Consider the following 27922-nt stretch of genomic DNA (forward strand, 5'->3'; position numbering starts at 1 on the left):
AGCTTCTTGTGTGTTGGAAGCCGCCCAGAGTGGCAGGGGGGGGGGGAGACCCGGCCAGATGGGTGGGGTATAAATTATTATTATTATTATTCCCCAGCCTTGGCATACCAAACATTTTAGGATTATCACGTGGTGTTAAGCACCGTAGGTGAACTTCTAGTGAGAACTCCCTTCATCTCAGCCTCCTCAACCCTCTTCTCCTCATCTCCAATATGAGGATAATTTGTGGTGTGTTTGTACCTCTTTAGCTGTACACAGCCCTGAAATCTGTTATGAAGGGTGGTATATTTTAAATAACTATATAAACACTGACTGGCCTTACAAGTCAGTATTACTGAGATTACAGCCAAAGCATATTTTTAAATGCTATTGGATCAGTCATTTACCCAGCTCAGTTTTCTGAATATTGGCAGCTCACACTACAATTTGGCTACATCTCTGTGTTACTTGGGTCGGCTTTGGAAGTTACAAACAAGTGCTGACAGGAGATGCAGATGTGACTCGCACTCCCTTGTTTCATGCTTTCTACATACAAGGATATAGTGCATTTCTCCATGTTAAGATGCACAGGTTCAAGATGCATGTGCAGAATTTTCAGTCCATTAAAAGGGTCTTCTACTTCAACTCCTTGCAATGCAGGAATCAGAGTTAAAGAATCCCTGGCAGACAGCTATCCAATGGTTTAAAAACCATCTTCCGAGGGAGACCATCCCACTGCTGAACAGCTCTTAGTTTCTGTCATAAAGTTCTTCCTGCTGTTTAGTCGGAATCTCCTTCCTTGTAACTTTATTTTAAGTGTTATGATATTCTTCTAAAGGTGTTTGATGTGATTGTTTAACATAGTAAATTACTAAAGAGGTACTTTATGAGATCTGTTATATGGTGATTCTGCACAAATCATGTCTGGTCTTAATTCAGCAGCACTCCTCATACAGGAGCTAACCTCTAAGCCAGGATGCTAGAGAATATTTTGGCATCCTGGCCAATGAGCAAGAGCAGTCTATAAGGAATCCAGGGATCCAGGATTCTTTCCAGGCTTTAAAAGAACTGTAACACTGTACTATTTCCAAGTCTGGTGAAATGGACCACAGTTTAAGATGATTAAAAAGACATAGCAGATGTGAGAACAGTACATCAACCAATTTCTTGTAAAATGTGCCTATAAGGCCATCCCGGGTGTTTCATGAGTTTATCTTTCTTGATGGCCTTTGCCAAGTCTTCTGCTGCAATGCAGTTTTTTGTAGCACACTTTTTTTCTTTATTCATTCAAATGTATATATTTATATGAAACTTTGAAAACATGTTTCTGGCTTTTTGTGTGTGTTTTAATTGCCACCAAATGGGACATTTAGAAGGAAAGACCAAAAAAGCAGTTAATTTATGTAGACAAATTTTAATGAAATAATTTGCACTTAGGAATAATACATAGGAAATAGCAATAAAATTTGACAGAAAGGAATCAAAAACCCTTCTTAGAGAAAGTTTAAGAGTCCATTCAACAGCAAAACCAATTAAGGGAAAAATCAATAGTTTTATATAGAGAAACAGCTCAAATGACTTTACTCCAAGTAAACTCTGAAAGCTACCATACTTTTGGTCCAAATCGTAGTTTTCAAGTTGGCAGGTGGGATATAGTGAAGTCTATGACCGAGTGTATTTGCCCCAGATGTGCAACATGAATACAGATGCAATAAAGAGGAGACTCATAACGAGAACTGGAACAGGACCACTGAAAATAAAGGGGGGGTGTATTTATTATCCACAGCAATAGGTAAAGATCAGCTTTCAGCTAAAACTATATAATCACATGCTATTTAACAAAATGGTTACCCTACCTTTCTATCCAATACAAAGGAAACTAACAAAAGCAGTTTTAAACAAGCAAATAATGTTTTTAAAAATCATAATGTTTTTAGAGTTCAATACCACAAAATGCAGTAGTGGCTGTGCTTAGATTACTTCAAGAAAAGATTAGACCAAGTCATGAAGGATATATCTATCAACACAAGATTAACTAAATAGAGGTTCCCTATGATGAACACAGTAGCATTTGTATCACCTTTCTTTGGTCTTTGTTTGCAAATTCCACAAAGTACGGTAAAATCCCAGCTTAGTTGAAGAACAACTAAATAAAACTTGTGCAGAAAAATACCATATCAAGTCTCAAGATCCATTCAAATCGGAGGAGACTGGTGCGTTACAAAAGGGAAGGACAGAAGACTTTTTATACATAGAATTGTTTTTAAATGTTTTAATATACAGAATTGTTTGTACACTGTTTTTACATTGGTTTATTATTGTGTATTTCATTGCTCTGTGACCTTGTGGTGAAGGGCAACTAAGAAATACAGTGGTGCCTTGCAAGACGAATTTAATTCGTTCCACGAGTCATTCGTTTTGCGAAAAATTCATCTTGCGAATCGCGGTTTCCCATAGGAATGCATTGAAATTTCTTTTTTCGCCCATAGGAACGCATTAATTAAATTTCAATGCATTCCTATGGGAAACCGCGATTCACAAGATGAATTTTTCGCAAAACGAATTTGTCTTGCGAGTCACCATCAGATCATCAGATCGCAAAACGCATTTGTCTTGCGAAAAATGCATCTTGCAGGGCATTCGTCTTGCTAGGTACCACTGTAAAATTAAAGAAGGAGGAAAGAAGTTATCCTCGCTATGTTTGCATCTCATGCTACACTGTGGGTTAGTAAAACATGCATGAACAAGCAGTAGCAGTCTTAAGTCTTGGATTCACCGGCTCCTTCTCCTCCTCTCACCTATAGCCTGGAGGTTTGGCCCCATTTTGTTTCCTTTCCTTCAATTTCTGCTTCTTCTGTTGTTCATGAACCTGGACCAGGTTCACTGTTTATAACAAATGCTGGTTAGTTTAGAATGCTGCACTTGGGATACCGTGTACTGATCTGGTCACCTCAATTCAAAAAGGGTATTTTAGAGGAGGAAAAGGTTCAGAAATGGGCAAGCAAAATGATGAAGCAATTAGAGCAACTCCCCTTTGAGGAATCTGGGTTACACCATTTGAGGCTTTTTAGTTTAGAGAAAAAGACATGCTCGATGGGTATAAAATTATATGTGACTAGCTGTTCCTGGTCACACGTTGCTGTGGCTCAGTGTGTTAAATGGACCTTCAGAGTCCCCCTTCAGAGTCCCCTCACCTTAAGAGTCCCCGTGTGTGACATCATCTTCCTTCCACGTGGCAGTACCCTTCACCCCAACGGCTCTATCTCTCCCCCTCACAAACCCCTGCAGCCTGGCCGGTTTTCCCCACGTTGGTGTTGTCTTCTGTTAAAGGCCCATATTCAGTTGGTTGGCATGTTCTTTTGTGATGTCACTAATAGTATGCAGCCAATGGCAGCAGGTGAGGCCACATTGACATCCAGCAGATGGCGGTATTGCTGCACCAAATGATATTGCGTATGTACCTTTGACAGCCACTGGAGGGCATTATGATTGGTTTTTCCCCCCAAAAAATGTTTTTACCTGTGTCAGGTGTGTCATCTAAATAATGTAAGTTTCTAACAACGCTCACGTATTGGAATGGAACGTTGTGTCAAAATTTCAAGGCAATTGGGCAAGTGGTTTTGGAGAAAAGTGATCGCTAACCAACACGGACCTTTTACATTTATATATTTATATTTTACCTTTGTATATTTATATATATATGTAGATGTGGAGAAAGTGGACAGGCATCTTTCTCTCTCATATATAATGCTAGAACTTGGGGCAATCCAATGAAGCTAAATGTTGGAGAATTCAGGAGAGACAACATAAAGTACTTCTTCACACAGTGCAGAGTTAACCTTGGACACCTTAAGTATTAAAAAGAACTTTGTGGAGAATAAGGTTATTAATGGCCACTAGCCACAATGGCTGGGACCCAGGTGGCGCTGTGGTTAAACCACTGAGCCTAGGGCTTGCCAATCAGAAGGTCGGCGGTTCGAATCCCTGTGACGGGGTGAGCTCCCGTTGCTTGGTCCCAGCTCCTGCCAACCTAGCAGTTCGAAAGCACGTCAAAATGCAAGTAGATAAATAGGAACCGCTACAGCGGGAAGGTAAATGGCGTTTCCATGTGCTGCTCTGGTTTGCCAGAAGCGGCTTTGTCATGCTGGCCACATGACCTGGAAGCTATACGCCGGCTCCCTTGGCCAATAATGCGAGATGAGCGCGCAACCCCAGAGTCGGTCACGACTGGACCTAATGGTCAGGGGTCCCTTTAGCTTTACCTAGCCACAATGGGTATGTTCTACCTCTACTGTCTGAAGCAAAATGCCTCCAAATATCACTTCCTAGGAGATGTGGAATTGTGCATGTCCTACATGTAGATGAACTTGCTCACTGAAAACTGACCCACACAAAGTTTTCCATATTTATTTTATCTGTTTCCCATTCTCACATCTGCTGGAAACACTAACAGGAACAGCAGCCTTCTTTAAAAAAAACCAAAAAAACCCCTCACATTTAGCCACATATTTCCACCCGCCCTGTGGAATGCCCTCCCACCAGATGTCAAAGAAATAAACAACTATCTGACTTTTAGAAGATATCTGAAGGCAGCCCTGTTTTTAATATTTGATGAATTATTGTATTTTAATATTTTGCTGGAAGCCACCCAAAGTGGCTATGGAAACCTATTATTATTATTATTATTATTATTATTATTATTACTATTACTAGCAATACCTGTTACAAAAATGTCATGTTGGCTTTCATCTAACTAGCGCAGAATGGATTTGGGGAAAGTTTGTTTGATTAATATCTCAATTTTGATTGGTCTTTGCATGCAATAAATACATTCTTAAGTAGTCACACCAGCTCCAGTGTCTCTTATCTGTTTCATTTGGGCTGCATGAATGTGAGTGGCTCAAAAGTGATTTGCAATTTCCACAAGGATACATGTGCCAAAAGAAACATGCAGGTAATAGTCTAAAGTGCAGTATTTTGGCCCTATCCAACTTAGCTTCTGGAGGAGCAGAAATCAAGGAAAACACTGGTGCTATTTCATGTGCATCTTAACACCATTAGTGGACCATAAACAGTATTTAAAGATACTGTGAGATACCCATATCCAACGCAATTAAAAAGTTATCAAATGGAATTTTAATAAAGGGTTTAAAAAGTAACATTTATTGACTAAAAGATTTGCGTTAACGGAAGTAGATCAAGTAACTAACAGAAGAAGAAAAATGGCTTTTAAGTCTTAATTATCCATTGCCATGCCCAAAAGCAAGTGCAAATTTACAAATGGAAGAGAATTCTTGACCCTCAAGTAATTATGTCACCTACAAGGTTTGGGAACCATAAAAGCTTCATGTTACTCCAATGGGTAGTTAACCAGCATAATATCTAATCAGGCCTGCTAAGTATAAAAGGTAAAGGGACCCCTGACCATTAGGTCCAGTTGTGACCGAATCTGGGGTTGCGGCGCTCATCTCACGTTATTGGCCGAGGGAGCCAGCGTGCAGGTTCCATCCAGGTCATGTGGCCAGCATGACTAAACCGCTTCTGGCGAACCAGAGCAGCACATGGAAACGCCGTTTACCTTCCCGCTGTAGCGGCACCTATTTATCTACTTGCACTTTGACGTGCTTTTGAACTGCTAGGTTGGCAGGACCAGGGACCGAACAACGTGAGCTCACTCCGTCGCGGGGATTCGAACCGTCGACCTTCTGATCGGCAAGCCCTAGGCTCTGTGGTTTAACCCACAAGAGCATAGTGTTATTTGACTTAGTAAATTAAGGTGTGCACACATGTTTATATGCATGCACACCACAGAAGATAGTTTGATTTAAAAAATTCAAAACCAACATTTTGTCAACTAGAAAAATTGTTCTTCCTCCATGTAACTAGACAGAATGATAGTATGCATCCAACTGCTTTACAATAAGCTATAGATTTTGGAGAACACGAGAATGATTTTCTAAAAAAAACTGCTATATTTTAATATTTTCACTTACACTTTGAGGCCAGGGGAATCCTCTGTATAAAACCTCCACATCCCTCCAGTGCCTGCAGAAGTTGTACGGCCTGCACTCCTTGTTCCACAGCTAGCACTTTTCCTAAAAAAGAAAACCAATAACTGAAATGCAGCAAAAGTAACCAGATATGAAAGGTTCTCCCTACAAGAGACTTTCGTGTCACTCTAACTGGCTAAACACAATGTCTTATATTTGCTTGATAACCACAACCATCCTTTCAGCTGTATATATGCATGTTTAAAAAGTTTAGAAGTTTCTTTTAAAAAAACTTGATAGAAACGGGAACTGTTTCTAAGTCTCTGCTCTGTGTTAATCCCGCAAGTAGGGTTGTGGGTGCATGGGGAAAGAGTTCAATGGCAGAGAGCCCCCAAGATCCAAACCCACCCCACTCCACCCCACCCCCAGTGAAGGAATTCAACTAACTCCGGACAGGAAGGAGGGCTTTTGTGAGGCTGAAGGGAAAAGCGACCAATACATTTAATAATAATACATAATGACAATAATAACAGGCGGATTTTGGGGGGTTTGGCTGCCGTCCCCCCGGGCAAAGGGAAAGCGGCAAACAAATTCAGTAAACAACACCGTTATTAGTCCTACAATAACCTTAATAGCAACAACAAGTATAATAATAATGACACATCATCGTTCCTACTCCGGCCGACCCTCTCGGCCTACCTCTGCCTGACGGTGGATCCTGGGGCCCGCGAGGCGACGGCTTTGCTGGGCGAGCGGCCGGAGGCGCCCACGTTGGTGGCGCTGGGATTGGGGCCAGGCTGCAGGGAGAGAGAAGAGACGGACACGGTCAGGAGCCCCGGAGGCAGCGGAACCCCCCAACCCCCCGCCCCGCCGCGTATTCCTCCCTTCGCTTCTCCGCCGCTCTCACCATGGCGAAGGGCGGCTCCGTCGGCTTCTCACAAACTCCCTCAGCCGGCAAGTGTCGCCTTCGTCGTCGTGGCGGCTTCCCCCTCCTCTTCCTCCTCAGGCGACGAGAGAGGGGTCCTCGCTGCCAGAGCCTGAGGAAGAAGGACCCCTAGTATGCGGCTGCCCTGCACAGCGCCTGGCTCGAACCCCTTCCTTTTCCCCACGAGCGGGGACAGCGCTACCTCCCCGCCGAGCAGGCTCGGGCTTCCCCGCCTTCCTGCACCGCGTCGCCGTCTCTTCTCCAGCTCTGCGATGACGGTCGAGGGTCACCCCCGGCCCCCCGCGGGACAGGCGCCGCTCTGGCCACCCCTCCGCCGGAGGCCGACGTGGCCCTTCTCGCGCGACCCGCGCGTGCGCAGAGGGGCCGGCACCGGCGGCGCGGCCATGGCGGGAGGCGAGGGCGCTGAGGCTCCGCGGGGCCCGTCGGTGGTCTTCCTCCACCCGGACCTGGGCCTCGGCGGCGCGGAGAGGCTGGTGGTGGACGCGGCCGTGGCGCTGCGGTCGCGCGGCTGCCGCGTGCAGGTGTGGACGCCCCGCTACGACCCGGCGCGGTGCTTCTCGGAGACGCGCGGGCTGGACGTGCGCACGGCGGGCGGGTGGCTGCCCAGGAGCGTCCTGGGAAGGGGCCACGCGCTCTGCGCTGCCCTCCGCATGGCCTGCCTGGCGCTCAGCATCCTGCTGCTCAGCGGGGAGGAGGTCGACGTCTTCGTCTGCGACCAGGTGAGGGTCGCAGGGGGTCAGACTAGATGCCCCTTGGGGGACCCGACCGCACCATGCCTTGATCCGATATAGATGTGCACGCAGAAGAGCCGAACCCGTTTCTTACAGCAAAGGCCACTGCACAGGGTTGGCCCAAGACATTTCATAGAATCACAGGATTGTAGACAGACTAAGTTTGTTCTTGGTATGAGCCTCATTCCAAAAACAAACTTAGTTGGTCTCTAAGATGCAACTGGACAATTTTTTATTTTATTTTTATATATTTCTACTGAGCCAGACCAACACGGCTACCTACCTGAATTCAGGATTGTACACAGTGCCGGATTTACGCATAAGCTAAACAAGCTATAGTTTAGGGCCCCACTTTCTTGGGAGCCCCCCAAAATATTTAAAGGGGAAATTGGATGTACATTTCCAAAATATAAGATAAAAACAAATAAAATAAAACCTACATACAGCAACAGTGTTTTGTGTTGTGCAGGCTCCTATGATGTAAGTAATGGGCCCTGCCTGCTAGCCTACTCCCTAAAGTATCACATATAAAGGGCCCCATTACCTTCAGTAGCTTAGGGCCACATCAAACATAAATCTGGCCCTGATGGTAGATTTGGAAGGGACCACAAGATTCCTAGTACAACCCCCTGCAATGTAGGAATATTTTGCCCAACTTGGGGCTCGAACCCACAACCTCGAGATTGAGAGTCTCGTGGTCTACCAAATAAGCTATCATTTTTCTGAGGCGAATCAGAAAATCTCTGCCCCCCCCCAGGCCAGGGAAGGAGGGGTGAGGAAAGATCTGCACCAGGAATGAGAGGGAAGGGGACACCTGCTGCCCCCATGGACCCTGCCTCATGAGTGGGCCTTGGTTTTTGTTTAATTATGTATTCTGCATTCTCATTTTGTCCTTTCTGTCGTGAACCGGCCTGGGATCTTCGGATGAAGGGTGGTACACAAATACAAATTCAATAAATAATAAGTGCCCATTGATGGTAATGGGACCTTCTCACAGGAAAGTGCTTAAAAAACACATACATGCTGCTTGCAGCAAAGAAAGAGAAGAGGGAGAAAACTGCTTATTATCAGGGGTGGTAAGTGTTACTCTTTCTGTGGTTGCTACCATGCAAATGGCTGTCAAGGAGCCAGAGACAAAAGTTCTAGAAAGATGGGGCATCTTGCTGTCCCACCAGCCAGACCGAAAGTACACCCTGAAGGGTCCCTAGCCGCTACCATCTCATCCACTCCTTTTCTAAACAGGGGAAGGAAAGCACTTAAAACAGGCATCCCCAAACTTTGGCCCTCCAGATGTTTTGGACTACAATTCCCATCTTCCCCAACCACTGGTCCTGTTAGCTAGGGATCATGGGAGTTGTAGGCCAAAACATCTGGAGGGCCGCACTTTGGGGGTGCCTGACCTAAAACATTGCACACACACTAAGCCAGGGTTGCTGGCTTCTTGCAGCAAACACACATTTTCTGACCTCTGAGAAGAGATGAAAAGGAATACTAGGGGCAAATGCATTATGCCACAAGTTGGTAACACCATTTGACACTGAATGATAGACATTCTGGATTATGCAGCTAATGCAGATTAAACATCCAATGTAGAGAGCATTCCTTTGGGTTCAAGATAAAAAACACAGCTAAACGTAACAATTGGGCAAGCATAAGCGGTATTGTTATTCAGTATACCGGTAGCAGTTTTCTTTCTTAGGCGTATTTCTTTGTTTTTCTAGGTATCTGCATGCATTCCATTTCTCCGCCTTGCCCGCACCCGTAAGAAGATTTTGTTTTACTGTCACTTCCCTGATCAGCTTCTGACCAAGAGGGAATCATTTCTTAAACGGATCTACAGAGCTCCACTGGACTGGTTGGAAGAGTATACTACTGGCATGGCAGACTGTATTCTCGTCAACAGCTTTTTCACAGCCAGTGTTTTCAAAGAAACCTTCAAATCCTTATCTCACATAAATCCAGATGTCTTGTACCCTTCTTTGAATGTCAACGTGTTTGATACTGTTATTCCTGAAGATGTAGCTCACATAGTTCCCAACAGGAAGAGATTCTTGTTTCTTTCCATCAATAGGTATGAAAGGAAGAAAAATCTAGTATTGGCATTAGAAGCTTTGCACGACCTTCGGGGTAAACTTGATGCTCAGGATTGGAGGGATGTTCACTTGGTTTTGGCTGGTGGTTATGATGAAGCAGTTCAAGAAAACGTGGACTATTATGAAGAACTGAAAGCAATTGCTACCAAGCTTCGCATTGATGAGCAGATCACATTCTTAAGATCTTTCTCTGATGCACAGAAGGTAGCTCTTCTTAGTAACTGCACGTGTGTGCTGTATACACCAAGTAACGAACACTTTGGCATAGTTCCTTTAGAAGCTATGTACATGAGATGCCCAGTCATCGCAGTAAATTCAGGGGGACCTTTGGAGTCAGTTGTAAACAATGAGACAGGTTTCTTGTGTGATCCTCTTCCAACCCAGTTTTCAGAATCCATGGAGAAATTCATGAAAGACCCTGCTTTAAAGAAGACAATGGGAGCTGCTGGGAGAACTAGAGTTCTAGAAAAGTTTTCACTGGAAGCATTCACTGAAAAGCTGTATCAATATGTTCATAGCTTAGCAAAATAAAATCAAGCTCCATTATGTGACATTTGTTTCTTTAATGCTGGGTTTTCTACTACACCAATGGACTTAACATCGCAAAAGATTATTATATGTGATTCTTCTGACTGTGTTGGACCCCCACTTAAGATTGAATCTGGCATATAACAAACTACTTTGATAGTGAACTTGTCTCATGATATTTTTTATACATTGTCTTGCACTATGTGCTGCAAAATAATAAAATGATGATTTAAAAATCAGTCTTGTGTATGCTATTATTTTTTCAAGAGGCCAGTCTTGAAAGTAACATGGTTGGTTACATGGAAGAATCAATAGGTGCCCATGACACTTATGATTACTGAAGTAGTTCCAAGTGTTTTAGATAAGCAAACCGAGGCTCATTCCATTTCATTTATTTGTAAAACTTTGTTGTCGTTTAGTCGTGTCCGACTCTTTGTGACCCCCGTGGACCAGAGCACGCCATACTATATATATTTACAGTATATACAATTTCCTCACAAAACAACATAAAAAAACCTTTAAAAGCAATAGGCTATCTGATAAGGGAGAGAGTTCATTTTGTGGCCCCTATTCCAACAATTGGAGCTTAATCATGAAATATTGCTTTATCTGTTGTGTTGCCTCAAAGCTCTATAGATTACCCCCAATCAGTTTACCTCCACAATCATGGAAGTTCCAGATACCCCAGATCAGTGGGTTTCATTCTGTTCCTAAAAAATACAAAGCTTCCCAGAAAATACCTGAGGTTTTCCCCAATGTGAGAATGCATGATGTAGCTTGTCTGCCATTACTGATCTACTGGAACATGCATTGTGGGAAAATAATTGGATATGTGCTAGGCCTAGTAAGTGCTGTAGAAATTTGAGTTCAGGAAATCAAATGAAAAGGTTCCAAGAACTCGGGCCAGGAAGGAAATTAATTATGAATTCTTCAAACTGTTTTTTGCTTAAGGTAATGAGACAAATTCCAGTTGAAATGATTTTCAAATCCAGGACAAGGCCCTGTTTCGTTTATTCTTCATCAGCTGGAATGTATATTAAAAGATCCTATGTTAGACATATATCTAGTAGCACAGCGCCTGGCTTGAACCCCGTGAATAACCCGAGATGAGCGCCGCAACCCCAGAGTCGGTCTCGACTGGACCTAATGGTCAGGGGTCCCTTTACCTTTAACCATTAGGTCCAGTCATGGACGACTCTGGGGTTGCGGCGCTCATCTCACTTTACTGACCGAGGGAGCCGGCGTACAGTCATGTGGCCAGCATGACAGTTTGAGTTTTGCCATCAAACTCAAAAACCTCATCAGAAGGGCTTTAAACTGACTTATGTGGGGGAGGGAGACAGTGGTCCTGAAGGTAGGAGTCTATCAAATGCTGAAGATGATCATCCAAATGTCAAGGACCAAATGGAGCAAGCAGCATGCAGACTTAGTGGTGGGAGGAAAATATCCTTAAATAAGAGACATGGGGGAATGATCAATGGTCTTCAATGTCTGTATACTAATGCACAGAGCATGGGAAATAAACAAGATGAACTTGAGCTCTTGGTACAGCAAACTAAATAGGGCATAATAGGCATCACTGAAACCTGGTGGGATGAGTCTCATGATTGGAATGTAGTAATAAAGGGATTTCAGAGAAATAGACCAAACAGGAAAGGAGGAGGAGTAGCGTTATATGTTAGGGATGTGTATACCTGTGAAGAGATCCAGGATTTGAAACAATGCCTTATGAGGAACGGCTTAGGGAGCTGGGTATGTTTAGCCTGGAGAAGAGAAGGTTAAGGGGTGATATGATAGCCATGTTCAAATATATAAAAGGATGTCATATAGAGGAGGGTGAAAGGTTGTTTTCTGCTGCTCCAGAGAAGCGGACACGGAGCAATGGATTCAAACTACAAGAAAGAAGATCCCACCTAAACATTAGGAAGAACTTCCTGACAGTAAGAGCTGCTCGACAGTGGAATTTGCTGCCAAGAAGTGTGGTGGAGTCTCCTTCTTTGGAGGTCTTTAAGCAGAGGCTTGATAGGGGGTTGGACTGGATGGCCCTTGTGGTCTCTTCCAGCTCTATGATTCTATGATTCTAAGACTTAAAAATAGAGTGGGGGGGGATTTTCATTATCTGAAGATACATTGTAAACAAATCTAAACGTTAGCAGGGCTGATATGAATACATGCAGTAAGAGATAACTAGGGAGAACCCAAGGGAAAATGAGTAAATGGAGAGGGAAGTTGAAGGGAAAGAAAATTTGATTGGCAAAGCTTTTGCTTTTGTTTAAAATATTTGTAAAATGTGAAAATGATTTTTTTTAAAAAGAAAAAGAAAAAAAGGGAAAGGTGGTTGGAGGATAGAGTGGCTGAAATCTTGAACAAGAAACACTCCCTGCGCTGCAACATTTTGTTGTAGTCCCACTAGTTAGGACACCACTACTTCTTCATCTCAACCTGAAATGCCCCATGTAAATCATTTGCAGGTTTTAAGCATGAAAATAACCAATGTAAGTATTAGTTTCTTGGTTGGGGTTTATTTTAATAACAGAATAATTTTCAAATTGATGTGGGCTGAAAGTTTAAGGGAATCTTGTTTATTTTTGGAAGCTATTTTTTCCCCTGTGTTACTGTTATGGAATAAAAATGTTTTTCTAATAATGGGTTTATTATTATGTATCTTGCATTTCTATGAGAAAGCATTGGAGAATTTTGGTAGGACTTGTGTTTATTTCAAGTACATATAATACTGCTCAGTTAAAAGACAAGTAATTGATCAATTAAATATTTTTTAATCAGCTTTGAAACTATACCGTATACATTTGGTGTGTACCGTAGCACCTGTTATCATTTTGTCTTTAGACTCACATTCATAGAATGCCTTGATAACAATGTTCCTGGCAACTCTTAATAATATTTATATATATTTTCATTTCATTAAATATGAGGTGCCTTTGGCAAGTCTCTTAGAATATGTTTGTAGTTTTTTTTCCAATGGAAATCGAAGTTTTCAAATAAATAAGAGTAACTAACATGACTGTGTGTGAAGTTTTTATTCTATTTGGGGTGGGACGTGTTTGGGGGGAAAACCATAATACCAAAAATTTTGCCAACCGTGATAACTAGAAGAGGAGGAGAGGGGTATATTAATTTCTTACATAAATTGCCATTGAATCGACAAAAGGAATGAGTCTTTGGAAGATGATCTGATTAGTGTCAGAGGAAAGTGCTAGAACTCAACCGCTGGCGAATGTCCAGTAGCCCTCATTGAATAATCACCACTTCATCATTCAGCCTCCTCAACTGACATGCAAAACATCCCAATATTCATTGCACATCTGTGCTAGACAGATTACATATTAGCAATTCAAATCAACCTAATGCACTGGCAGTTTCTGCAAAAGGTGTCTGTTTGGGGGGGGGGAGTTGCCTTGTTGTCTGGGCTGGATAATAAGGCGACTCTGTGTAATCTTGGAGAACAATCAGCCCATCTTGAGGAGGTGACTGACCACATCCGCTCCTGCCCTGACAGTGCTAGAACAATGGCCCCATAATGCACTTGACTCATCTGGTAATAAAATCTACTTTTGATTAGCAGCCCTGGCTTGTGTCAATCACTATATGGGCCACCATTGTCCCTCTGGTCCCAACACAGTTTATTTACAGGGAAACAAAGCCCCTTTTGGATATGGCTGCCACCCAAAGATTACAAAATAGATTGAGCTGTCAGCCCCACACACAAGATGAAGATTAATGAGTTGTGCAGACAATAAATATGAAGCAATGACCATAAATATGCTAATAGGAATTATCCATATACAGTATAATTGGTACAAAAATTAAAACGTAGTGTGGAGAAGCTGGGTCACTGGGTGACAGATAGACAATCTTGAGTGCAGAAGAGCTTTGCCTCCATTAGATTCTCTACAGGTTTATCTTCCCCAATTAAATATTTCAAAGGACTAATTGTTTAAAAGCTGCTTGAATAATCTTTTTTTAAGCAGGGCTTTATGGTGGAAAGTGTTTATTAAAAAGTGTCTTCAATGAAAGTGTTATTAGAATTTTTTTAAATGTTAACTATCAAAAGCAGGACATAAAAAGATTAATATTTGTGATCAGCTGCCAAATTTCATTAAAGGGTCAGAATTTGTTGAATGGTGCATCAATCAGAACTCCTAGAAAAACTAAAAAGGTGGAAATAAATACACTCCTGCAGGTGTTTCAACCCCTTGGGAAATATATTAGAGTCTGAAGCTTAGCATTGTTCTAGCGCAACTCCTGATATGGAAGCCCCATCAATGGGAACTCATTAACCAGAACTGTTGCCCTCGTTTTCTAGCGGAGGGAAGGGCTGAGACACTAGATGGGATTGGTCTCAAACCAAGAAGCAAGTTCAAGGGTGAAGGGAGATTTGAACCCAGAACATCCTGGCTCTTAGCCACTTGGGGCCAAAAGTCTCAGTTCAGCACCTGGCAGAGAAAATCGCACAGTAGGAGAAAGTCACATTTGGGAGCATCACACTCAGAAAGATCAGGAGAATGGGTGCTTACTTTTAAGTAAACGCCTTTATGAGTACAGTACGTATTTTTAGGTAAATGCAGTGCTTTTTTTTCAGCCAGAGTGCGCCAGTGCACAGTTGCAACACTGCTCAGGTGGGCACCATTGCGGGCTGCGGGCCAGTGCTCTCCCCCCACCACCTGCTTCTTGTATTTACCTGTTTCTGAGAAGCCCCAAATGAAGATTTAAAACAAAACAGAAGGTGGCCAGTGTGTGTGAGTCTACTTTTTCTTTTCTTTTTTAAGGTCTATGATTCCACCTAGCTCTTAGCCACTCCTAGCCGCAGTTGGTCAAGCTATGGGGCAGGCCAATTCGTATTTCCTTTTCTTCATTCTGTCTCCCATGGCTTTAAGCTTTCCAGCCAGGGCTCTAGCATTGCACACATTTAGAATCATAGAATCATAGAGTTGGAAGAGACCACAAGGGCCATCCAGTCCAACTCCCTGCCAAGCAGGAAACACCTAAAGGTTATACACAACCGTAACTGGCTATAATAAAATGCATGAACTGATACAGAATGAATAAAGAAATTTTTGTTATAATGTACGTAGGAACAACCTCTGTCGAAGGCGAGGGCACAACCCCAAACTTAAAGTGTTAATAAGGGTCACAGTCCAAATGAATAAGATAATCAAGGAGTACCCCAAGAGAAGAGGTGCAGCAGGTATAGACCAGGTACTCGTAGATCCAGTTGGGAAAAGGGCGTGGTGAGCCCAGGTCCATGAGGTGGCAGCAGATGTATTCAATGGTGCCAGGCTCAGCAAAAAAGCACTGTCCTTAGGAAAAACAAGGTTCCCGGGTATATTCCCTGTTTCGCCCAAGATGGGCTTCTTCAGTTGGTGGCTACATAGTATAAAAGAAGGAAACACCATCAAAGCATTCTTGATATATGCCTGTCAAGCCTCTGCTTTAAGCCTCTGCTTAAAGACCTCCAAAGAAGGAGACTCCACCCAGGGCAGTCTCGAGCAAGTCGCGCGCCCTGGCGCTGAGGGGCGGAGATCGCTCCGGCGCCCCCGCCCTCGCAGGGCGCAGTATGGCCCCGCGCCACCGGGACTCTACCTAGAGCCGGCCCTGACTCTACCACACTCCTTGGTAGCAAATTCCACTGTCAAACAGCTCTTACTGTCAGGAAGTTCTTCCTAATGTTTAGGTGGAATCTTCTTTCTTGTAGTTTGAATCCATTGCTCCGTGTCCGCTTCTCTGCAGCAGAAAACAATCTTTCTCCCTCCTCTATATGACATCCTTTTATATATTTGAACATGGCTATCATATCACCCCTTAACCTTCTCTTCTCCAGGCTAAACATACCCAGCTCCCTAAGCCGTTCCTCATAATTTATTGAGTCGTCCGCGACTGGACCTAACGGTCAGGGGTACCTTTACCTTTACTTTTACCCTAATCTATGACAATATATTGCTTGCGTACCCCATTCAAATCCACATAAGCAGGTCATTTAATGATATTTTATGCAGTTATTTCAATAAATGATCAATGCTATATGTACTCAATGCTTATTTGCACAGTCAGGCGGAGTCCCCCCCCCCCCAGCTCCCAGGGCAGCCCCGAGTGGAATAATGACACAGGACCACATATTTATGGGATTAAAATTGGCCACAACTTTATTAAAATTCAGATGTAGGAAGACCTTGGCGCAGGCATTGGGCATATATCCCTCCCAGCCCCCAGCCGGGGGTGGGGTGATCTTCAGGGTTGTCCAGCATGAGTGAGGGTTGGGCTAACTCTGGAGAACATATGTTCAAGCAGATAGCCCGCCCCCCCCCCCCCGATCACCGCCGCTGGAAGGGGAGGGCAATAACCAGCCAAGTGGCATCGGCAAATGCCCCCCCCCTTGAGGCCCGATTACGGGAATCCTGTTATCGCCGTCGCAGTAGGGCGGGGGGTCACCGCCCCCACGCCCCTCCCTTTTATGTAAATGACTAAAGGATTCCGCCCAAGGCCTGCATCCGCCAAAGTTGTGATGAATTGCTACGGGAAAGGCGAAACCTGCCAATGCAGGGAAAGTCCTTTCCAGCACAGCGACCAGTCGTAGCAGCGCCTGCGTGCGTGTGTGCCTGTGGAAGAAAAACCTGAAAAGCAAGAAGCCTGTGGAAGTAAATAACCTGTAAAGCAAGCATAAAGTTAGGGAGTGGAGGATGGGAAAGCTCTGAATCCGTCGGCTGCTTCCCAAGAATGGCTCCTCTTCTTTGTGTGGTAAGCCTACCTGATCCTACCTGGCCAATCCCCCTTCGGCCGGATTGGTCGGCTGACTGAGTGGGCGGCGACTCCAGCCTCCAGCCTCAGGTAGGCAGTGCCAGCCTCCAAACTTCCAGTCTACCCTAGGGATCCCAGGGGGGGGGCTGCACGCGACTGCGCAAAGTGCGCCTCCCCTTTATGTTGGGGAAGAAGTCATTCTTGTTAATATTTGTTTGATTTTTTTGTCTATGTACACATAATTACATAGAAAACATTACGTCAGTGGGAAGAAAGATAAAGCACGTGTCACAAAAAATGTTCTTATAGCCATATATAATGTTTTCTTGTTTTCCTATATTTTACTGCTAGGATTTTTATCCTACGGAGACGTTTACACATGCCTATTTTAGTCTAGTCCTGTGATTTATGGTTCTCCATAAACATGTCTCTGATTTTAATTGTTAGCAACTTTCAATACAAGGCAGGTTTTAAACATTTTTGTGTCCTAGGGGACTATTTCATTTGGCAAGTGCAGAAAATATCTTGTGATTTACATTTCTCCCAAAGAGGAAATGCATAATAAAACATAATGTATTCTATGGGCATGAAAGATAACATCAACAAAAAATACAGACACGTTGTGCATCAGATCACTATTTCAGCCAAGTCTGTTTCAGTTTCAATCTTATAATGAAAATATAATCTTACCAGATGTCTCAAAGCTTTTGTGTATGCTTAGTCTCTATCACAACTACTATCAATATTCTTCTTTTTCCAGGTGCATTTATTTGCCTATCTTGTGGCAGGAAATATGCAACAAAAAATCAAAATGTGTTTTTTTTAAAAATAAATAAAATAAAATGTGTAATAATGTAGTATAAAATAGGACGTTCTCCCCACAATATGCACATAGGTAAAAAGTGTATAAAGTATTAAGTATACAAAAGTTTTTAAATGAGTGTTTATAAGATGTTGAAAGTGTGGGTCTACCATGTGAGGGAGAAGGTGACATGAAGGTTGTACAACTCTCATTTTAGTCCTATTTTCAGTGGTTTACTCCTTCGTATTGCAGCCATAGAAAGCTTTGCCTTAGAGATGGGGATATATTTGATTCACTTCACATGTAAGAGGGACCAAAACAATATGCAAACTGAAACATAGCCATCCTTCAAAATTAACATTTATCCAAATTTTGCGATGCAGTTCTCCAACCCCCCAGAAATGCATATTTTAGGGGAAAGTGTGCATAAGATGACTATGTTAGTGAAAATTACATACAAGCCGCATTATATCAGGGGAAAATACTTGCAAACGTGTGTGTTAGTCAAACTGCAAATAAAAATGGATTAATTTGGGAACAACAACAGCAACAACGATTTTATTATTTATACCCTGCCCAACACATATAAAGGTAAAGGGACCCCTGACCGTTGGGTTGAGTCACGGACGACTCTGGGGTTGCGCGCTCATCTCGCTCTATAGGCCGAGGGAGCCGCCGTTTGTCCGCAGACAGCTTCCAGGTCATGTGGCCAGCATGACAAAGCTGCTTCTGGCGAACCAGAGCAGCGCACGGAAACGCTGTTTACCTTCCCGCCAGAGCGGTATCTATTTACCACGTACCATGTACCACTTGGATGTGCTTTCAAACTGCTATGGTAGGTGGGCAGGAGAAGGGACCAAACAACAAGAGCTCACCCTGTTGCTGGGATTCGAACCGCCGACCTTCCGATCAGCAAGCCCTAGACTAGACTCTTTGTTTTAGACCACAGCGCCACCCGCGTCCCTGCCCAATACATATAACATGTGTGTCACCTTTTTATAACGCTTTATTAGCATTCAAGCAAAATGTAATGTGTCCCTTACAATGTTGAAAATCATTCCTTAACCCTTCCTTAATGATATAAACCAGGCATAGGCAACTGTGGCTCTCCAGATGTTTTGGAACTACAACTCCCATGATCCCTAGCTAACAGGCCAGTGGTCAGGGATCATGGGAGTTGCAGTTCCAAAACAGCTGGAGAGCCAAGGTTGTCTATGCTTGATATAAACCATGAGTGTAGATCCGCCCTTGGTCCCAAAAGGGTTAAAACGTGGTTCAGGTGAAGCTGGCCTAATCAGGTTTTCACTCATGGGCACAGAGTGAAAATTGGCAAATGGCAATTGGCAAATGTTTAAATGATACATTGTGGATGTTCATACACACATGACTTAGAAGTGGGTAGGCCATAAGAACAGGTTTAAGGAATGGATACCAGAAAGTGATGGAGCCACAATTTGGACAACATCAGTGAAATCGACTTCTGCAGCCAGAAAGAGAAAACTGTGGCTTAGGGCCAGTCATTAAACTGTGAGAAGAAGCTAGAAGCACAAACATAAGTAACCTGCTTGGAACAAAGAGCTTGGCTGAGGTGTTTCATAGAATGGTAGTGTTGGAAGGGACCCCGAGGATCATCTAGTCCAACCCCCTGCAATGCAGGAATATGCAGCTAATCCCATACAGGGATCGAACCTGCAACTTTGGGATTATCAGCACCATGCACTAGCCAACTGAGCTGTGGGCAAAGTAATGTGAGGATGCTGGGGGTGGGGTGGGGCAGGAGGCTCATCATTGTTCAATCAACAAGTAAGTATAAACTCTGAGAAGTTTATACCTCATGAGAAGAGAAGACTCCCTGGAAAAGAAAAGACCCTGATGTTGGGAAAGATTGAGGGCACAAGGAGAAGGGGCCGACAGAGGACGAGATGGCTGGACAATGTTCTCGAAGCTACGAACATGAGTTTGACCAAACTGCGGGAGGCAGTGCAAGACAGGAGAGCCTGGCGTGCTATGGTCCATGGGGTCACGAAGAGTCGGACACGACTAAATGACTAAACAACAACAATAAACTCTGTGGCTTAAATGGTTTAAAAACTTATCTTCTAGGCAAGAACATTCGACCCTGGCAGTACTGCTTAAAATGATCTACATGTACATTTGTTTGGGAAATTATTTTAGATAATTGTCCAATTTTTTAAATTGGCAGTGTAATTTAGCACCCATTTTAAAGACAATGAACTATTCAGTTTAATCTGCTGATTCATTTGTCAAAAGTAAGGCAGTTCATAATCAAATCTGCAATTTGTCAATATCCTCTGTCTTGACCAGGCATCCCCAAACTGCGGCCCTCCAGATGTTTTGGCCTACAACTCCCATGATCCCTAGCTAACAGGACCAGTGGTCAGGGAAGATGGGAATTGTAGTCCAAAACATCTGGAGGGCCGAAGTTTGGGGATGCCTGGTCTTGACTCTCTAAACTTAATGCACAGTATATACTCATATCCCTGGTGTCCAGGGTTGGCCCACCCATGAGGTGTGCTGAAGCAGCTGCCTCAGGTGGTGGGATGCCATGTGCCACTACCCCCAGAGGTGGTTCAACTGCTGCTTCTGCCACACAACCCCAGGAAGTGAGGTTTCAACAGGGGAGTGACCTCTGCAGACACCATCTGCAGGAGCATCGCTGGTCATTCCCCAAGTTGATGAGGCTCATTTGACTACAACAAGAAAAAGCGGTAGAGCATGGGACTCTTTTACCTCAGGGTTGTGGGTTTGAGCCCCTCACTGGGCAAATGGTTTCTGCATTGAAGGGGATTGGACTAGATGACCCTCGTGGTCCCTTCCAACTCTACAATTCTATGATTCTATGACTGCCATTGGCATAATATTTTGGAATATTGTGGCGATTTTGCAGGTGCCTCCTGTTTCAGCTTTCAAACACCTGCTGAAAGCTTTCCTATTCTGTCAGGTTGATGCAGACAATTCAGAATGAATCCTTCAACAATAGTTAGCTGATTTCTAAATTTTAAATACACACACAGAGAGATAGTATGATGCGCGTTGCTCAAGTATTCTATTCTGCTGACCTGCTAGCATATTTCTGACAAAATTTCTAATATACAGCATCTTAAAGCGCTGAGATTGAAAACAGCATCTACTTTGCATAAAGAGGAGCATAAATAGTAGATACACAAGGACGTTAACAGCATTATGATTATTCAGATAATGTGTTTTACTGACTTGGAAAGAAGTTGGGAGATTAATAGCAGGGGGGGGTGCGGAATCTAAAGGGAATAGAATTACCATTCCATGTGGTGTTTCAAAGGGGTTTGCGTTAGTGATGTCTCATCTCTCAGATATTAGTATAGGTAAATAGTGATGTCCACTGCCAATACAGTAGAGCTATATGCATTTTTATGTGGGTTGGGATCCTGGCTATCAGTTTACGTCCTTTACCATAGCTTTTAATGCCCACTGTAGGTAACCTTGGATGAATTAACCAAATAGATCTGTTCCCCTTCAGACAAAAACATTTCATGAGCAGTCTGTCAGCCTGGCCTTGAACTGAGCTATTGGTTAATTAACAATCAGGCAAACAAGCATTGCAACTTACCATGTCTACTCAGAAGTAAGTCCTACAGAATACACCGGGGCTCTGGTACCAGTGTCCATGTTAAGTCTGGTGGTTGTATTATTGTGGGAGGAGTTGTTTAAGATTGGGTGGCTGTCTGTAGGCAATGAGTTGTTTAAGATTACCAGACTTAACATGGACACTGGTACCAGAGCCTGCAATAAACCCAGATGCCAACTTTGCTGCCACATACACCCGGACAACATCATTACTGGCCCCAACAACATCCAACATACCATCTCAGGACTATTTAATTGCTCATCTTCTAACATTGTGTATGCCATCAACTGCCAACAGTGCCCTTCAGCTCTCTATATTGGACAAACAGGCCAAACCCTACGCCAAAGGATAAATGGACATAAATCTGACATCAGGAACCATAAGACTGAAAAACCAGTAGGAGAACACTTCAATCTCCCAGGACATTCTATACAAGATCTCAAAGCAGCTGTTTTATTACAGAGAAATTTCAGGAACAGACTGGAAAGGGAAGTTGCTGAATTGGAAATCATTACCAAGCTCAAAACAATGGAGGGACCTGGTTTGAACAGAGATATCGGATTCTTATCTCATTATACATGATAAGCGATCTTCAGCCATCTCAACCCTTGCTTTTTCATGCAAAACCATTTGCAGTCGTTTTCGGTCATCAACAGCTATCAGTCAGTCAATCACCCACTTCCACCACCCTTCTGAGTGATCTCCCCTCCCCATCCCCACCCCTCCCCACCCCTTCTCTACATAAGTGCCTGGGGACTTCTATTTCACTGTATCTGAAGAAGTGTGCATGCACACGAAAGCTCATACCAAAATAAAAACTTAGTTGGTCTTTAAGGTGCTACTGAAGGAATTTTTTTTAAAATAAAGTACAATATTCATAGCTGCCAAGTTATCCCTTTTTTAAATGGATTTTCCCTTATGCTGAATAGGCTTCCTCACGAGAAAAGGGAAAACTTGGCAGCTATGACAATATTATTTGGTTAAGCTGTGCTCAAAATAAGAAATAAGAAGAAATAAGAAAGGAGGTCCCGGGTAATAAATAATTTTTCATTTGGGCAATCGACCAGATAAACAATAAGTTCCTTGGAAAGATTACACAATTTTCATCCCATTGTTTGCTAAGGCTGTTGCTTTATCTGTCAGGTGGAAGAAATGGTGGGGTCAAGCCAGTTCCTGTCATAGCTGCCAAGTTATCCCTTTTTTTAAGGGATTTTCCCTTATGCTGAATAGGCTTCCTCGCGAGAAAAGGGAAAACTTGGCAGCTATGGTTCCTGTACTTACAAAGTGGTGTGCGTATAATGTGGAATTGAGTGGTTTGGGGTGACAGTGCTGAAGATGGTGAACAGCAGTTCCTTAGATGAATGACAATTCTAAACACAGCTCTTTCAGAAACCAGTTAAAAAGAATTAAAATGTATATGTCCCCCCAAACCAAAGCAAACTTAGCCTACTCAGTAACTTATATTACCATGAGAAGGGGATGTTCCCCTTCGATGTACAATCATTTTCTCCTGTCAGAACTGTTGTATATGTGCAATACTCACAGAATATGTGATTAACTCAAATGACAATGACAAATAGAAAAGGGTGTGGGTGGGTGTGCACCCCACAATAAACTTTGGGCTGCCACAAATCAAACATCCACCCTTCTTACAGAATGTCCTCGATGTGGATGGCATTGAATTCAATGCCATTTTGCACAGAACCACAGCTGCCAAGACCCGGTTAGAAAAATACGGGATCAGCAACGCCGGAACCGGAAGTTGCTTCAGGACTTCCGGTGCCGGCGCTGCCCGATTTCCAGTGCCCAGACATGGGCAGAGCGGCACCGGAAGAAATCCGGGGGATTACAGGATATTTCGCCATTCGGGGTGACAGCAGGAAACGGCTTTACAAACGGGAGACTTGGCAGCTATGCGCAGAACACTCTCCTAGTTGTGTGGCTGTAAAGCTTGTGGCGAACCACCCATATCTGAAGAAGTGTGCATGCACACAAAAGCTCATACCAATGACAAACTTAGTTGGTCTCTAAGGTGCTGCTGGAAGGATTTTTTTTTCATTTTTTTTCGACTACGTCAGACCAACATGGCTACCTACCTGGCACCCAAAACTTATTTTGGGTTGTGCAAGCCCCCAGTCCTTCATCCTTTGGTTGTTATTGGCATAGGTGCAGCCCTTACCTGAAAGTTTTATGCACGAGGCAGACCGAGGCAGCTGCCCAAGACAGTGATATCCAAGGGGCACCAATGTAGGCATGCCCCAGTGCCCGCTACCTCAGGCTGCAAAACGGGATGGGCAGCCCCTGGTTGGATGTGATTCAAAGCTATCTCATAGAGGACACTGTCCTTGATGTGCGGGTATATAATTTGTAGTGGAATATACACCACCAGCTCCTTGTTCATTTGTGCATATTTTCATTATTATTGGCAAGGAGGTGTCATATTCAGCATTGCCCTGCACCTTCAGAAAGCCATGGGCCAGATGCAATTCAATGGCAACTTGTGAAGGTTCTTCTTCTGGAGGTGGGGATATTTGATTTTGGGTGGCCCAGAGTATACTCTGTGGTGCCTACCCCGTTTTTTTATTTCCATCTGAGGTCATCGTGCCTTCATGAGTGTTGCGCATATGAACACAACTTAAGTAAATGTAAATTGATGTTTGAGCTCACTTTGCCTTGGTGTGATGGCCGGTTTAAGGCTAACAACAGAGTTGCAGGTCTGTTGTGCTTCCTTTCTTTGGTGAAAACCATACTTAGTGTAAACTGAAGAGACCTAAAAACTAGCCGGAAAGACCTTTCTCCACGATGTCTGACCCAATGCTTGACAATAATTAGTTCAGGTTAATTACAGCAAATCTGTAGATTTGTAGCCTCAAATCATCTCATTCTCTAAGCTGCAGCCTCCTGAGGTTCCTTTGATGAGCTCTGCATCCTAAGGGTGGATTTAAAGTAATGAATTTGTCTCTAATAAGATTCATAGGTTTGTTCCCTAAGCAATGGTGTCAATTATACAATTTAACAGTGATGGCTTATTTTGCTGGAAATGCAGGAAATTAGTGGTGTTTTTTAACGTTCTCCTTTTGCAGGTTTTTAACATTCTCCTTTGGATCTTTTTGTTATTGCAAATAAGATGATTTTGCACTGCAGAAATATACAACAAAGACACAATAAAATAAAATAAAATAAAATAAAAATATTAAATTAACCTGAACATGCCATGCTTTTCAAAGTAGCCCATGAAACAAGAATGGTTACATGTTGTGTCAGCCATAGTGCATGTACAGAGAGATTAACATAACAGTATTTTAGTCAAATTATGTTGGTTGAAGACCTACAGGGTTTGGCAGAAGCCCGCGGCCCAATTGCCTTCTGGATCCGGCTCGCAGATCGTCCAGGAATCACTGCATTGATCACCAGCACACGCGTTCTTTCCCTTCTCCCTCACACGGCACCGGTGGCGCCGCCTCCCTCCCTCCCTCCTCCTGGCTTCTCTCTGCCCTGCCTAGAGGAGGAAGGGGGCTGGGCTTGGTTGGTGCCAGCAGCAGCAGTGCTCGAGCGGCTGCCATTTTAAGCAGCCCCTCTCCGGAGCCCTTTCGCACGCCGCTCATCATCCCACCGCCGTCGCCGGCAGCCCCTGCCGCTCACAAGATACAGGAGCCGTGGTTGACTGAGTGCCCCTCTTGAGTGGCTGCCATTTTAAGCAGCACCTCACCAGATCCCTTTTGTGTGCCGCTCATCGTCCCGCTGCAGCCAGCCTTTGCCGCTCGCAAGACACAGGTAAGCAGCCACCGGGGCTCGTGGTTCTCTTGCATCTTTTTTCCCCTTCAAAATTTAGTCTGCCCCCCCCACAAGGTCTGAGGGACAGTGGACCGGCCCCCCGCTAAAAAGGTTTGCTGACCCCTGCTCTAGAGACACTGGCAGAATGGCTAAAACAGGGAAGGAGCACACTTGTGCAATATCCTCTACTCCTACAGTCACAGCCTGTGGAAGGCATCTCTCTGGAGTGGAGAACCTTTTGTATCTGTGAAGGATCTCCACTTGTTTCGGAAAATTAGGGGTCTAAAAACATTCAGGGAGCCACTGTGGATACAAGAAGCTCCCCACTTAAGACAGTCATATTCCATGCGTTGAAAAGTCGGTGAAAAGGCAAAGGGAGACAGGCTCGTCCCCACTCACATGTTTACATTGTCCTAAAATGAAATGCCTGCATAGGACTTCTGTGTCTCGCCTTCGTCTTCCCAGCCCACAACATCCACCACAGAGGCCAGATCCGTCCCACGTCCTGTCCTGGGTAGGCCAGGAGGGAAGTTCTTCAAATGGCCAGCAGAGGGACCAACAAACAACAACATAGGAATCTAGAAGAATTTACAAAGAATGAGTACAAAAGTGAAAAAAGTAGAAGCAATCAAAACTAACAATATAACTACTAAATTGGTATGCTGAAAATCAACATTGTTAATACAAAACGAGCCAAAAACAGTTAAGTTTGCTCATGGTTAGTAAGCAGAGAGGTTAACCGTGAGCCCAGGTTTGGACAGCACACCTAGACAAAGCCTTGGCTTAACTCAACATAGTGGGAGTAAAAAAAATAGACTGGGGACGACAAGCAAAAAGACTGGCTATAAGCTCTTCTCTGCAAGCCGGCATATTATATTGGGTCCTCCCTTAAAGAGGGCGCGTGTTGCGGTGAGACCTGGCGACCAAACCCTGTGTTGTGGGTGGGTAAGATTGGATAGCCACAACACCCAATTGGTAGGTCCCTTGATCCAGGGTTTAATCAGCATACCTGCCAAGTTCCTCACTGAAAAATAAGGGACCGGACCGAAAGTAGCATACCGGAAGTAGCGCGGCGGCCATTTTGGAACTGGGCGGAGCATGCTCAGAAGTGACTTTTGATGCTGCTGTGCCCAGTTCCAAAATGGCCGCCGCACCAGAAGTCGCGCTGCAGCCATTTTGGAACTGGGCAGAGCAGCATCAAAAGTCGCTTCTGAGCATGCTCTGCCCAGTTCCAAAATGGCCGCCGTGCCAGAATAAACCGGGGAAAAACAAAAAAAAATCCGTTTTTTCGGCTGGGGACAGCCGGAAAAACGGGGGTTTCCCGGGGAAAACGGGAGACTTGGCAGCTATGAATCAGGCCAATGGGACGCAGGCTAATCGGATCAAGGGACCTACATATACCCATGCATGTGACCCAGAGCTTTCTCTTTCATAATAATAATAATAATAATAATAATAATAATAATAATAATAATATATTATTTATACCCCGCCCATCTGGCCGGGTTCCCCCAGCCACTCTGGGCGGCTTCCAACAAAATATTAAAATATAGAAATCCATCAAACATTAAAAACTTCCCTAAACAGGGCTGCCTTGAGATGCCTTCTAAAGGTCTGGTAATTGTTATTCTCTTTGACCTCTGGTGGGAGGGCATTCCACAGGGTGGGTGCCACTACCGAGAAGGCCCTCTGCCTGGTTCCCTGTAACTTGGCTTCTCGTAGTGAGGGAACCACCAGAAGGCCCTCGGCACTGGACCTCAGTGTCCGGGCAGAACGATGGGGGAGGAGACGCTCCTTCAGGTATACAGTGTGTATTCAGTGTGTATATCGGAACACCCACCCACCTCTCCCTATATTTGGGCTTGCGCTTGACCTTGCTATGCTGTCATGTGTCACCTGTCATTGGGACAGGGGCACGGCAGGAATTTTCCCCACTTGGCTGATTGGCTGGTGCCATTTGGGTTTCGCCTGCCGCGTAGCAAATCATCACAACTTGTAAGGTTGCGGATAGGCTCTGGTTCAGGTGATAGGGATGGGGGAACGCTCTCGCCATCCCTGTGTGAAGGGTATTCCGTTAAAGGAATCCAGGGACTCAATGGTTTGGTCAACCCTGTGAGGGGGTTGTGCCCGTGCCTGAGTCCAGGGGGACATCTGGGTGGCGGACATAGCCTGTTCCCAGCTTTCTGCCTATCCAGGTGTTCACCCTTGGCTGGTGCCCTGGGTCAGCGCTACCTGCAAGGGTGCAGGGAGCTAATCGAACCAGAGCCTATGCAACCACTCACTTGCTGTAATGACTAAAGTTGTGGTCTAAATTCTGCCAAAAACCAAACCAAAATTTTAGTCTTATCTGAATCTATTTAAGGGGGAGGTTTAAAGGTCTTAACACGCAACTATCTGGTTTGCAGATTTTGCCAAGGAAAGGAAATATCTATATATATAAAAATGTAAAAATCTTGAAATTGACGGCCTCTATGTTCTCCGTAACCGCTTGAAATTTTGACACAGCGATCCAGGCCACCCCCCAAGGGTTGTAGGGGACATGAAAAACCTCCGCAGGTTTTGACCCGCTTTTCCACAAAGTCAAACAGCGCCCTCAAGTGGAATTCCTCCCACAGTACACCCCCTCCCTTCCTGAGAAATCTAAGCCACACCCACAAACCAAATGACATCATCATCAACCAAGCAACTTAAACCACACAGG

The 27922-nt window shown here is 44.1% G+C and overlaps 2 protein-coding genes across 2 annotated transcripts; one reads left to right on the plus strand and one right to left on the minus strand.

The window, feature by feature from the left end:
- Window positions 1-1373: 1373 nt before the first annotated feature.
- On the minus strand, window positions 1374-7009 carry SEC61B (SEC61 translocon subunit beta). Its single transcript, XM_035136307.2, has 4 exons — window positions 6877-7009; window positions 6669-6766; window positions 5973-6074; window positions 1374-1729 (listed from the first exon to the last, which is right to left on the minus strand). Exons 1-4 carry the CDS (start codon window positions 6877-6879, stop codon window positions 1642-1644), a joined length of 291 nt encoding a protein of 96 aa, XP_034992198.1. The 5' UTR covers window positions 6880-7009; the 3' UTR covers window positions 1374-1641.
- A 275-nt stretch (window positions 7010-7284) lies between these two features.
- On the plus strand, window positions 7285-10506 carry ALG2 (ALG2 alpha-1,3/1,6-mannosyltransferase). Its single transcript, XM_035135060.2, has 2 exons — window positions 7285-7634; window positions 9368-10506. Exons 1-2 carry the CDS (start codon window positions 7299-7301, stop codon window positions 10268-10270), a joined length of 1239 nt encoding a protein of 412 aa, XP_034990951.2. The 5' UTR covers window positions 7285-7298; the 3' UTR covers window positions 10271-10506.
- The last annotated feature ends 17416 nt before the right edge of the window (window positions 10507-27922 follow it).

This window comes from Zootoca vivipara, chromosome 13 (genome assembly GCF_963506605.1).
Source record: "Zootoca vivipara chromosome 13, rZooViv1.1, whole genome shotgun sequence".
Taxonomy (NCBI): Eukaryota; Metazoa; Chordata; class Lepidosauria; order Squamata; family Lacertidae; genus Zootoca; species Zootoca vivipara.

Excerpts from the sequence above, each read along its gene's own strand:
- SEC61B (XM_035136307.2), bottom strand. Across the intron at positions 6,075-6,668 it reads GGATCCACCGTCAGGCAGAG|GAAAAGTGCTAGCTGTGGAA; the intron begins GTAGGCCGAGAG and ends TTTCTTTTTTAG. Across the intron at positions 1,730-5,972 it reads GATTCCCCTGGCCTCAAAGT|TGGTCCTGTTCCAGTTCTCG; the intron begins GTAAGTGAAAAT and ends CTTTATTTTCAG.
- ALG2 (XM_035135060.2), top strand. The coding sequence starts at position 7,299 with ATGGCGGGAGGCGAGGGCGCTGAGGCTCCGCGGGGCCCGTCGGTGGTC. Across the intron at positions 7,635-9,367 it reads ACGTCTTCGTCTGCGACCAG|GTATCTGCATGCATTCCATT; the intron begins GTGAGGGTCGCA and ends TTGTTTTTCTAG.